Source organism: Dipteris shenzhenensis, chromosome 2 (genome assembly GCF_047967505.1).
Source record: "Dipteris shenzhenensis isolate YYH24624 ecotype China chromosome 2, Dip_SZ_1.0, whole genome shotgun sequence".
NCBI classification, from domain to species: Eukaryota; Viridiplantae; Streptophyta; class Polypodiopsida; order Gleicheniales; family Dipteridaceae; genus Dipteris; species Dipteris shenzhenensis.
In genome coordinates, this window is record NC_141597.1 from 15713556 (window position 1) to 15727197 (window position 13642).

The 13642-nt window shown below is 46.4% G+C and overlaps 1 protein-coding gene across 1 annotated transcript in view; it reads right to left on the bottom strand.

Moving 5' to 3' along the window:
- Positions 1-2795: 2795 nt before the first annotated feature.
- The window catches only part of TPR8 (Tetratricopeptide repeat (TPR)-like superfamily protein), an 85604-nt gene continuing 74757 nt past the window's right edge, over positions 2796-13642 (bottom strand). Inside the window, exons 9-10 of the mRNA XM_087386200.1 lie at positions 3903-3995; positions 2796-3790 (exon numbers count right to left, since the gene is read on the bottom strand). Coding sequence (XP_087242326.1) covers positions 3443-3790; positions 3903-3995 — 441 coding nt within the window. The 3' untranslated portion in view covers positions 2796-3442. The remainder of the gene's footprint in view (positions 3791-3902; positions 3996-13642) is intronic.

The following is a 13642-nucleotide window of genomic DNA, read 5'->3' on the forward strand; positions in this document are numbered from 1 at the left end:
GGCATCCTACGTGAGACACAGATCTGCACTTTTATGTGATATGTAGGAAGCATGGTACTAGACCACAAAAGCCCATGCAATGCCAATATGTAAATATCTATTTCTCTTCATCAATTGCGTAGCGTACAAATAGACTCAACATGTGTTTATTCTCTCTCTCTCTCTCTCTCTCTCTCTCTCTCTCTCTCTCTCTTCTAACATGGTACTAAAGCACAAGAAAGCCCTTGCAATGCCAAGGCACAAGCCCTCCTTGAAGTGAGACTTCAAGGCATCCACTTGTTATTTCACTCCGGATTCCAAGTTTGAGAGAGCTCAAGTTATCATCATTTGAAATCTAAGAGTTTCAAGTTGTGGTGTGAGAGACTATATGAGTTTAAGCACAAGAAAGACCTTGCAATGCAAGGCACAAGCCCTCTTTGAAGTGAGGCATGCACTTGTCATTCACGCCAGATTCCAAGTTCGAGAGCTCAAGTTATCTTCATTTGAAATCCAAGAGTTTCAAGTTGCGGTGTGAGAGCCTTAGTGAGTTTTGAGAGAGAGAGAGAGAGAGAGAGAGAGAGAGAGAGAGAGGTTATTAACGATCTTCGAAGACCGAATAGTCTATCAGATAGAAAGAAATACCGAACAATCTGAGATAAAAAGTTTATTAAAAGTCTTCGGAAGACCAAAGGGTCTATGAGACTAAGGAGTGGGGCCACTAAAAACGGGCACTCACACCCAAGGCTAGTGTATGGCCAGAAGAGGATTTGGTTGCAACTTTTGGCGATAGAGTAAGAATGGTGTGTACTTTGATACAACTGTACATGGAGAACTTTTACTAGCAAAGATTGCATTCAAAACTTGTGCAAGTAGACTACTATGATATTTAAACTTTTGAGGCTCCTTCAAGCAAGATCAACTCTCGAGGACTACATACTACATAAGTGCAACCGTATCTTTGGGAAAAAGATAGCGCAAATTCAATAGAGTACATGCCAATGCTTGCTCAAGGCCATAAAACAACCAAGAGGCCCAAAGATACCCCTTCCAATATGTGCAATTCCCATAGGCTAATGACGACCTCTCACAAAGCCTCCAACTCCCAAGTACTTGTATAATCAAAGATGTCAAAGCTCCTTGATCTTCAACCACCACCAACAGGCAGTACCCTAGCTATTCAACATTCTTGCAGTTGCAAGTTCCAATCACCACCAACACGGAGTACCCAAGCTAGTCAAGGTTCTCGCAATTGGAAATTTAAAGCTCTGAAGGGTTGCTTCAAATGTGCAACCATAGATTTCCAAGCTCCCATCCTAAGGAAACTACAAAGTCCTTAAGTACTACCAAGTCCCTGGGTACTTATTGGTAGAACTTAAGGTCTAACTATGGCTACATATAGCAATCACAAAGCGCATGACAATCAAAGCCTATTGAAAAGCCAAGCCAAGAGCTTGCTTGCACTATAGTCTACAGAACAAGCCCACACAAAGCCAGCAACAACAAAGTCATGGGGCATCACAAGTGTATATTAACATATGTCATCATGGATGTCTAGTAGCAATAGAGGAGGAAGAAGATAGAGATGACAATACATCTCCTTGTGGCACAATTTCCTATCCAAAATTCTCCTTTACATGTGGCAAGATCCCCCTACCCTTTTTCCAAAGCATTAAGCGCTCTTCCACAAGCACAATGTTTCCAAGATTTTCAAGGCCAAGGTTTTTTTTCTCAGCTTCTGAAGCCTGTTTTTCAAGAGATTTTATGATCCATTTCCAAAGCATTAAGCCCCTTCCACTAACACAATATTTCCATAGTTTTCAAGGCCCCTCTATCCAAGGAAATTTTGCTTTTGAATCCTGGCATTTTTTCTAAGCTTTTGAAGCCCATTATTTAGGGCCTCTTTCAAACTTCAAAGCGTATTTTGTCAAGCCATCAAAGTCAAAGTTCCAAGCAGCCTTGCCAAGCCTCTCCAATGGTGATGTCTCAATGATTTTCTCAAGATTTTACAAGGAAATTCTCTCAGTGAATTTTCAAGCTTATCCTTGAGCACAAATAAAGTGTTTCAAGGTCTACTTCCACTTTCTCACAATTTTCCAAGCAAAAGAGTGGTGTTTTTCCGAGCATATTGGTGTTTCTCCAAGACGAGCGGATTTCCTTTCTTGAACCATGTTTCAAAGTCTCCTCCAATCAAATTTCATCCAAACATGTTTGAGTTAACTATAATTTGGCATGTCAAGCATTTTTTAGCATTCCTCTTGAACGGTGTTCAAACAACAAGTATTTTCAGGTGAATAAAATTTTCATCGACATCAAATGTTTTACTCGAACTGTGTTTGGGTGGATATCAAGGCAAAACTTCTAGTCACAAGATGGGTTTTTCACAAAAGCAAACCTATTCAAACCATGTTCAAGTATTGACAACCCAAGATATCTCTTAGTATCTCAAGCATTTAGTTGAATATTTATTTTACAACATTTTATAGCAGTTTTTTCTCTTCACAAATGAACTGACATCTTTGCTATCTATGCTTGAAGAGCACTCCAAAGACGAAGTGTCATCTTATTCAAATTATGCTCAAAGTAAAGCAATATGAAACCGGGAGCTATTATGTACAGATGCAAGCATGTCAAGATTGTTTTCTAGCAGTTCAACGTCTCCTTGAACTGTATTAACTCAATGCAGGAAAGTATTTCCTTCAAACAATTATCTTGCCTCTCCACACCCATGCTGACGTAAAATGAATTCTAGCATTTCACAATAGCACTTCGATCTTTATATGTTAAAACAATAAGAAAATAGATATCTACGCCTTCCATACTTCAAACACATTGAAACTTGAGGACTGCATCCACAACAGTTTTAGCCACCTTTTCTTTTCCCATTGCTCCATCAAATAACTCTTTGGAAATTTATATCTTTGGCTTGAACTGATACACCCTAACATGTAGAATACATTCAAGAAGATAGTAACCACGAACACGTGGATGGAAAACTAAAACCCTTCACATGATAATGTAGAAAATTTCCAACCAGAACAAATCTGTCGATATGGCAATTTTCAATGCAAATGCTGAGGGAAAAAGTCAAGTGCAAGCCATGTTTAATTCATGAATCAAAATCGCTCTCAAAACTGCTGATTGGACTATTGAGTTCTCGACAAGGACATGGAGGAATCAGCTGCTGTCCCCCCATCCATTGTGTCCATATCTATCCATCTAGATGAACCCCACATGCCAAAGCTCATCAAAGTACAAGCAGATGAAAAGTGTGGCTTTTACCCTGATGATAGTCAGCCAGCTTTATCATGCATAGCAGGCCATGAGATCCCCACCAATTGCATAAAACCATGCAATTGCCTATTCGACTCACCCAACTTTCTCAAAAGGAAAGAAGGAACCACTGCTGTAGAAGGCTCATCTTATAGAGCATCCAGCTGCACTGGGGTGGCGATATGCGAAACTCTCAGCCATTCTCTTGATTGCCTTGAGACTGATTCCTTTCCTGTGGCGATGGCTGTTGAGATCCTGCCTGGCCTGAGGTCCCTGCAAACATTTGTAGCATTGACTGCATTAAACCTGCAAACTGTGGGTGTAGTTGATCACCTTCCATTGTGACATTCACACTGCCATCCAATGTTACTTCAGGATGCTGTCCATCCGAATTTGCACTCGGAACATCACCCTCTCTCGGTGCTGCTTGCTCTCCTGCAAACTGTGCTGCTAAGTTTGCAACTGCCGGAAACAAATTTGCCATGCCTGGTGGAAGAGGGACATTGAAGGGAATCGAGGCAGTGAATCTTGAGTCGGAGCTCTACAAAACAGAGGAAAATGGATAAGCTGAAAACTATACAATATGCAAATTTGGGACATGACTTCCAAATTGCGAAGTGTTAGTAACCATTCTCAATCAAACATTCATGGACCTGGCTATGGCTTTGTGTATGATGCTGATAACTCTGCTCTGCATTTTGATGTCTGTTACGAGCTCTCTCTTCATTCCACTTTTGCTGTGCTGCCTGTGAGACACTGAATCAAAGTTACAATCCTGAAATTCCACCTATGCATGATGGAGCACTAAGGTCTCTCTCATTGGAAAGTAATCCATTCTTTTCTTCATTTCTTTTCAGTGAATTGGACATATCAAGACCCCATAAACAATAAGTGCCAGCAATAGTTCAGAGTTCCAAAACCCTGTTCTGAGTACACGTAATTCTACACTCCTTCCCACCCTCTGCTCCCACGACCTGCTTCATCCCGACTCCCTCTCCACCTTCATGCTCCCCTGGGTCTTCTTCAGTCCAGCAGTGAACTGTCCCCCCTGCCCCCCGTTTTTGGCACTTCCCTCTCTCGTAGCCCCTGTTTGTCCTGAGCTTGGCCCAAGACTCTTCCACCCTATTCTGCTAGCTTTTGGCTGGCATTTGCTCTGCCCAACCCCCTGAGGCTGTCCTCAGGAGCCTGCCTCCTCAAACCTGTTCGCACTCAGCATAGGGCCCCCTGCACTGCTTCCAACTTGCAGCCCCTTGTGGGCATTTTCCATCCCTCTACCACACGTCAGCCGGGCTCATTGGGGAGCCTCCCTTCGTAGCCTCGACCCTTCTGGGGCAAGGCGAGATGCACACACACACACACACACAAAACCCCTCCCCCCGCCTTTTTCCACTCTTTCACAACTGGGTTGGCTTCTAGAAAAGCACATTGCCAAAGCTGCTTTCAGCCAGTGTTTTCTGCCAGGCCAAAAGCCTTTCTTGCTTTCTTGCCACTGAAATTATGGAGGGGAGAAGGACACAGCCCTTCACACCTTCCATTTTCTGAGATGGGCCAGGCAGACTGATAGTACGGCAGTACAGAAGGTAGCCATCACAGCATCTCCCTCAGCCGTTCCGTTAGCTTCAGCTTCTACATCATAATCATCAACACCCACCGTACCATTTTTGGAGTTGAAAGTACCACCACCTTTGGAGTTGACAGCACCATCATTGGAGATGGCAGCACCACCATCAGGGATGGCTTTGGCATGCCCTTCTAGCCCGACCACCACCATACCACTATATGCCTCCCCACAGTATGTCTCATTCGTAATACCTCTACCCCTCAATCAGCCACTTTTCCCCTCCATAGCCAGACTCACCTCACCCGCTTTCCAAGTGTCTCCTCACTACCCTCAGCCCCATGCCACTATACCAACACTCCCCAGCAGCTCAACTACCCCCCATCACTCAGCCGCCCCTCATGCCCTACCTATACCCGTCACTCTAGGCACACACGATCCCACCCGAGGCCTGGGAGCAGATCATCATGGAGGATCACGGCCTCCGTACACGAGAGATGGAGTAGGCTCCCTTCATACAAGTTGCAGCAGAGACAGAGACCTACAACAGGATGTCCTTGCAGCCTGGACAGTGGCAGCTGATCTCCAGAAGGAGTTGGACGACGTCCATCGCTGTACAGAGGAGCCCCAAAGACCAGTCCTGCATGAGTCTCCAAGTGGTGGATGTTGTGAATGGGGGCCTGCGCAGGCAATCATTTCAGACACTCTACTTGAGCAGCAGCAAAGAGCTAGTAAGGCTCTCGACATTAGGGCTGGTGGGGTCACACGTACCAGTTCAGCCATTTCAGATGCTACCACCTTTGTTACCTCCACCTTAGGGGTACCAAAGCATGGTATCAAGGGTGGATGGTGGGTTAGAGGGAGATCCTACCGGAGATCAGCCTCTTTGATTAGCTTCAAAGACACTCACACTAGGCTAGCAGCACGACACAGGTGCGCATCTCTACGGCCCATCCAGATATTCACTTGGACGAAGATCTTACTCCTCTATAGGTAGAGGGGTGGAAAACCCTCTGACTGCAGAGGGATGCCACACGTAAGGAGAAACTAAGCCATGCTACGTGAGGGTCAGCTCTTGACCAGCGGCGGACCTAGGCGAGGGCCAGTTAACACACTCGCATAATGATGCAGGTCTATAAGACCCACACAACCAAGACCCTGACCTACACCATTTGGAAATATAATGGAACCTTATGGTCAAAGCCAGGGAAACTCTCAGAATATACACAAGACGAGATAAGTTTTCTATAAAGAGACTCATCAAAGCCCAGAGCACCCACTACTGCCAGTCTCTAGATACACGTGAGTTTGCATATCAGGACGAGACCAAACAGGGCGGGGGAGTACGCGGATCCAGTGGAGTAATACAAATCATCTCTCATAGGGGTGATGTGATCAACATGTCACATTCATCTGGATCTGGATAAGGAGCGCATCTCACAAGATACTTCATTGCCGTATGCTACTTTCCTCCAGAGACTTCGATTTTGCCACATAGCTTTGGGAGGATGGAGAAATATGTCCATACGCTATCTTATAAAGATATCATGGATTTTCGAGTCGCGGAGAGGTCCTCCTCCTTGGAAACTTCAACGCCAAGACTATTGACCGCCAGGTACCGATCAATGATTTTCAGCATGACTCGATTATGTTGCCTAAGGGGGGTTTCTCACAAGTATCCATAGATCGTCGACCCCCAATCACCTATATGGGCATATTGATATGGGCAAGATGCATTACCTGGTCATATACAATGGTCTTAAAAGATGGCATTTTCCACATGTAGTATGGACCAGCATAGTTGACTATATCATGGGATCCCCTACTTTTGCCTCCCACATCTCAAATTTCTCTATTCCCCAACCACCACCTCGAGCTGATTATGCATAGCTGTTCATAATGCTTATCCGTCCCACTACCACCACCCACTTACAATACTTCCCAAGAGACTCATTTTGACCATACGCTAGCTCCAGCCTATGCCACCCGCCTTTCCATTATGCTTTAAGGACCTTGATGGTATCCCACTTCTAGAGGGCAGAGCCGCAATTGTCACATGTTCCCTACATGGTGCTCATCCAATCTTTCCCTCATACCACAAGATCAACCCATCGACCACCAATAGGGTCGATCCGATGCAATAGCTGGTACGATGATGAGTGTAAGGCCTTGTACCATCAACTCACATTCGAGACTAAGCATTTCACCTTCCGACCACCATAGAGACAACACGAGAGTATCATAACCTAGTCTCCGAACTTAGCACAGATCTTCAATCACGTTGTATGCCATGGTTTGGAGTACCACTGCTATCGTGCCAATACACAAAGAAAGGGATCCCATGGACACTAGAAATTACCACACTCTCGTGATTGGTCACACATTGGCCAAGATTTATGGATCGGTACTAAAGAGAGAGATCAGCTCCTATACAAAGGCACAACGACACTGAGCTTTGGGACAGGCAAGGTTCTCGAGGCAACATTCTACTATTAAACACATCTTCACTCTACGAGACACCATCGAGGAGGCGAGATCGAGATCCTAGGTAGTCTATGCTTGCTTTGTCGACTTTCGGAAGACCTTTGACACAATCTCACATGATTAGGAGACTTTACTAAGTTGGAAGAGCAACAGCAGGAGTGCTAGAGGAAGAGGCATCAGGAGGAGTACCCCTGCAGAGGGACCACCAGTAGAGGCAACCACTGTAGCATTGGCTGGCCTCACATCAACCCCAGAAACAATATTCCACAAATGCTTTGCAACAAGAATATGTTTCATGAGATAAGGCCACATCGGATAGTTGGTGCCATCCAACTTATCATCTTCACGAAGAACGCCAAATAGATCTTGATTGTTCCTAGCCATAGCAAATGTGATACCCTGAAAGAGACCTGAAAACCCAAAAGCCTCAAGGCTATCACTGCAAAAAGCTGGCTGTCCAAAACTGACAGCAAATATCTGCAAATTTCCAACCCAAAACAAAGGGCAAATGCAGATCTGACCCAAATGTGACTGTGTCAGGCAACGTTCACTACAAAAACAGCAAATCTAGCAAAAGCCCCAAATTTTGCTGAAATTTTTGCAAATGTTGACCCAATGTATGCGAATCTAACTCAATGTCTTGCAGAAAAGACTCAATGTCTGAAAATATGACTCAATGTCCTGCAAATGTGACTCAATGTTCTCCAATCTGTCCCAATGTATTGCAATCAAAAGCGAAATTGCAGACCAAATCCCAAAATAGCCTCAAGGCTTGCAACTGCAAAATTAGGACTTGTCCACAAATTGTCTACAAAAGTGCACCTGTCCCAAAGTATGGACCTCAAAATGTAGGCTTTCCAAGCTGTTGAAATGGCTTGAGAAGATTTCAAATAGTAGAAGGAAGATAAGGAGAGCAAAAGCCCTCAAAAGCCCCAAATTTTGAGAGTACTCTACAAATGATTTCACACGTGCAAAGGCTGTATCAAATCCCGGAGCAAGTACAGAGCGTATAATTGTAAGGATGCAGAGTACGCTGACTATACGAAATGTACGATGAAGGTACGGAATCCAATGTACAGTTGTACGGATGCAAGGTGTACGGTTGTGCGGAGACATGTACTACGCTATACGGTGTACGGAATATGTACGACTGCAGAACGGGTACAAGTACGTGATTCCAATGTACGGTACATGTACAAAGTACAGAGACTGTACGAACCAGTTACAAGACCTTCCGTATGCCTGTACGGAAGATGTACAGCGATACAGGCATGGAGCCCTACGGTGGCTCAGGTACGGACAAGTACGTAGTGCAGGTACGGAACATGTATTGTGTACGGAATCCAACATACATTGGCGCATATACGTACGGAAGTAAGCTGTGAGTACGATCGTCCGTACCATACGACTGTACGGATGAAGGAGCGTTGGTACAACTCCGAAGCAGGAGATGAGTCTACCTCAGCTTTGATACCACTGTAGGATCGAATGAAAGAGAGAGTGCAGGTAGCAAAGAGTCGCACGAGTCTTAGCCGTCACGTCAACTAGGATAATAGAAAAGAAAGAGTACAAAGTACTTGTACCTAGACCTAGGACTAAGTGTCCTAGGTGTCACATAGGACTAGGTGTCCTATGTGGCCTAAAAGGCACTAACACTACAAGTGCCTATATTTATGCCTAAAAGGCACATACCATGGCCTATAGGGCATCACTAGAACCACCAGGAGATGGCCTACACTATAAAGGCTCAAATGCAAAATATCAAGTACATACCAAACAGTTGTACTACCTGTGTGTTTGCTATGAAAGCAAACCATGTACCTCATCGAGGCACCTAGCAAGAGCCTAAATAATCCTGTACTGTCCCCTTCTGAAGTACGACATCCATCTGACCATGAGACCCCAGGGCCCTCCATGGAATCCACCCTCGTGTCAGTGTCGACACCCACACATCTGGAAGGTACCAAGTGCTCCATGCTGTCCTTCACCTTCACAAAGGCATCTGACTCCTCGTCAACCCACTCTCTATGTCAGACATCCTCACTGTGATTTCTTGGCCAACATATCTGACCTCGGTAACACTCGGTGATGTCACCAAGAACAACTCTTTGATTACCACATTTGCTTTGGCCTCTCCCTCTGAATCTGAGTCGGACTCCTTTTTGTTTTTTCGATCTGCCTTTTTCTTTCTGCAATCCTTTGCAAAATGTCCTGGCGTGATAGTATCACAATAGAAGCACTTCTTCTTCTGCTTCCTCTTCGAAGTCTCCTCATCGTCAGAGTCGTCTTTCTTCGACTTGCCACCATTAGGCTTGCCCTTTCCTTTGCCAATGTAATCCTTCGCCAGCATCGCCTTGTTGTATTTGTCGTCGTTGTAGAGCTTCTCCTGAGCTTCCTCCTGTAGCAGTAATGGATCCAACTCCTCAAACGTCAGAGGTTTGGTCCTCTGTCCTGCTGTCGCGGTCGTAACAAAGCTCTTAAAATTCCGAAGTAGTCTCCTCAGTACCATCAAGGCCAAATGGCATGAGTCTGTCTTCTAACCAATTGCTGCCAGCTGATCCCTCACCACCTTGACCTTCGTCAAGTGCTATGTACCATATCTCCTCCTTCCATATCAAGATTGTAGAGTTGATGTTGAAGAAGCAAAATCCGGGAGATGTTGTCCGTCTCGTATAGATCCTTCAAAGTGACCCACGCCTCTACTGACGTCTCGGCCATCTGGATATATGGAAGAACAGAGTCTGCCGTAGAATGCCAAGGCATGGGCATCTCTGTCTTCCCAGGCTTCGAGCTCCTCTCTGTCGTCTGTCATGAATATCTTCCCTTGCCTATCCACTATGTCCTCCGGCTTCGCCTCCACTCCCGTTGTCAGTTTCCATAGCTTCCGAGCCACTAAATGACTCCGGATCCTCACTTTCCAGATCGGGTAGTTGGTCCCGTCCAGTTTCCCAGACTCTCCGAAGTTAGGGATAGTGAATGAGAGAAAATTGGGAGGAGGAGGAAGGGAGAGCAGGGGCTGAAGAGGCTATAGAGGTCGACATCTCTGCTATTTATACCACACAGCAAAGTCAACCAAACTCAATTTTCAGTAGACCAGAACTCTGAACGCACCTGACTGAACTTGAGTCACCCTCCTCCTCGCAAGGGCACAATCCTCCAGTGGTGAAAGTCGATTCCCAAGAGCATCTGAATCAGGGTCGTCCTTCAGCAAGGTCCCTGCCTTCAGGCTCCCACACCTATGAGCCTCCTACTTGGGCTCTGATACCATGTTAGAAATTACCCAACCGAGGGTATGCACAGCAAAAGATTGATAGAATAGCCCAAGAGCTCACACAGTGTGGTGTGGGGTGTGGAATCACAAACTTCTTTAACTTATGTGCATAGCATAGGTGTGCAGACTCATCAATAGACAATGAACCAGCCAGATAGAGAAACCACCAAAATAATATATTTCCGTCCAAAGCTATGGACACAATACAAAAGAGATAGATCCAAAGTCCCACTAATGGTGTGGTCCTCTGATCTTACCACAAGGTACTTCTCCTATCTGCTAGCTATCTCTAGACTCGAGCCCGCGTGCTCCACCTCGAGCGTTTGTAGACTCTGTCCAGAATGGTTCTCTCTACCTTGCTGCCTGTAGATCAGCCTAGGTAGGCAGCATTTACTAGCTCAGTCTGCAGCCCTCTTTAGGTCTCCTTCACCTCCTCAGAAAAGGCCCAAGGAAGCCCTGTCTGCTGCTCCTGTCTGCTGTAAATCTGCTGCTCCAGAGAATGAGATATGAGGGCACAAAGGCCCTCCTTATATAGGGCACAAGGCCCTCCAGAACCAACCGACCAGCCAGCCCTAATTGGGCCGACTGGCTGGTCTGTAGCAGCCCTAACCAACCGACCAGATGGTTGGCTGGTTGGCTGCCTATCCAGCCCTTTGTTCCATGCAGGGCCCGGCCCCTTTGGATTGCTTACCCCGCCACCTGCCAGCCCTGTTTGCAGGCCATAGACCTGCCCAATACCTGCTGCAACAGTGCGACTCCATGCTGCTACTCATCCGCCTCTGCTCAGCCCTTGTCCGGACCCTGGCGCACCCTGCACACCTTCCGTACACTGCCCTGCAGCAGCCCGTACACGTTGGTCCCTATTCGATTGAGATGTGGCAACACAGAGTGACCCTATTGAGACAAATCAGACAGCAAGAGGTGATAGTACCACAGGGGAGAGAGAGAGAGAGAGAGAGAGAGATCGGCCACAGCAACATGTCAGATCTCTACGCATTTGAGTCAGCCCCAAAACACAGTGCAGTGAAGGAGGAGTTAGTTGACATGAGGGCATACGATCACCAATCAAGAAAATCCACTGAGCTCTAGAGGGAATGCTCACTTCGTGTCCAACAACCAAGGGAAAAAACGAATGTGAAACTGAAATGCAAGCACCTCCTATAGTGCCCAAGGTAGGTGACCAAAAAGTATGACCCGAAAGAAGTTTGCCTATGACTTGGCACAATCTCTGGCATCCAGTTTGATAAAAAGAATATCAATAGCATCCCCAATAACACCTAGATGTAGCTGATTTTGAATCAGCTGCCTACAACGACGATGTGGCACATCGCCTAGACCCTGTATATTCCAGCTAAAGATTCTCATCGGTGCAAGGTAGTCGAGTAAAATACCATACCCAACCTGGTAGCTGAAACAAACCTCTCCTAAGTAGTATCCCTCCTGCTGAGGGGAGGAAAATCCACTAGCGGAGGGGAATGCCCCATCGATAGGGATTCCCAAGACAGCATTCGCAAAGGTGGAGGGAACAAACTCCTCGATGTTCACCAAATCTGTCAGTACAGAGAATGAGTTTCTGTGAATTAAGCTTGGCTGAGGAGTACGAAGAATGCCTACACTCGACGATGGTGAAGGTAAGGGGCAACCCTCTTGCATCCCTCAAGTGTACCATCGACTCTTATCTTCCATTGGAGCCTCTTTCGGGTTGGCCACCGAGATCCCCCCTCTCCCTAGGATGCCTTCTTCAGCAGTAGAGGCAGTCGGGTCAGACGGGGTACCGCATGTTAGGGTCATTGTCTCTAACCCTCACATCAAGATGACCACACCATGCTCCAGCGTCCAGATGGCTCATTCTTCAAGCAAAGAGTCGAGATCGCTGGGAGACAGGATCAGTGTAGGGTTTGCACGACCCCTGGGCACTTTGCTAGAGATTGCCCAAGAAATTAAAAAAAAGAAAAGGCCTAAAAGGTCCATGGGTGTAGCGCCTCATAACACCACCTCGGTTGGACCTACTTCACGAGACCTTCCACCTCTCGCCCCGAACCGTCAGCTATACAGCCTCTCGTCCTAGACCTTCTTCTACAACATGAAAAGGACCATCATCACATCTTGTTCCAGTCGTCCCCAGTTGGGTGCCCATCAGAGTTGTTGAACCAGTTCCACCTCAGGAGGCAATTGATGGCCCCCTCGACCCTCCCTTATAGGCAAGAGATATTCTTGTCCTAGTTCCTTGTGCTGATGAGGTTGTTTATGTCCCTTCAGTTGTTCATGTAAAGGAGCTTCCATCTATGAAGAAAATCATTGCCAAAACCCGTGCCATACTCCAGGCTAATGCTCTTCTTATGGCCGAGCTCCATCAGCAGCCCCCTTTCTCTTTTGCTTCTCTCTCTTCACCTCTTGACAGAGGCAAGGGGATTATTTCTTCTACTCCACCATCCGCAGGGATCCTCTGCACACCTGCGCCAGAAGCATCATTCACGAATTCTTTTGCAGCTCTGGCAAACATGGCAGAGTTTGAGTTAGAGTTGGTATCCTCTACCTTTGGGGAGCAGGTTGTTCAGATCATCGTGGATAGAGCTACCCCTTCTGCAGGTGTAGGAGTGTTTGCCCCAGTTGACTTTTCTCCTCTTGATATGAGGAAATTTTCCCAGGAGAGGGATATCTTCGCTACCAAGTCGGGTAAGATTTTTCATCCGGCCTCTTCCTCTCGCCGATGAGGATTGTCCGTTGGAACGTTCAGGGCCCCAAAGGTGTACCTCACCACCACCGTTGAGAGACCCTTGTCGTTGATGTTCAGTCGGGAGGTAGACTTCTTAGATCTTCAGATGATATTCTTTTGGAGGTTACCTTCCGGCCTGTTAGGATTGCAAGTTACATGGAGTAGGGCAAGGAAGTGGTATCTTGATCCTGACCCTGTTCTCCTGGCACTTGGGTCTTGGAGACTCTGGTTATATGGTGGTTCCCCCATTAGGTTCTTGCAGTGGGACCCAAGGGAGTGGGAATGGATTGATGAAGGGCACCAAGAGAAGAGCATCCCCTTCTTTCGTTACACAGTCACAAATGCCAGGAGATTTCAGCTTAGC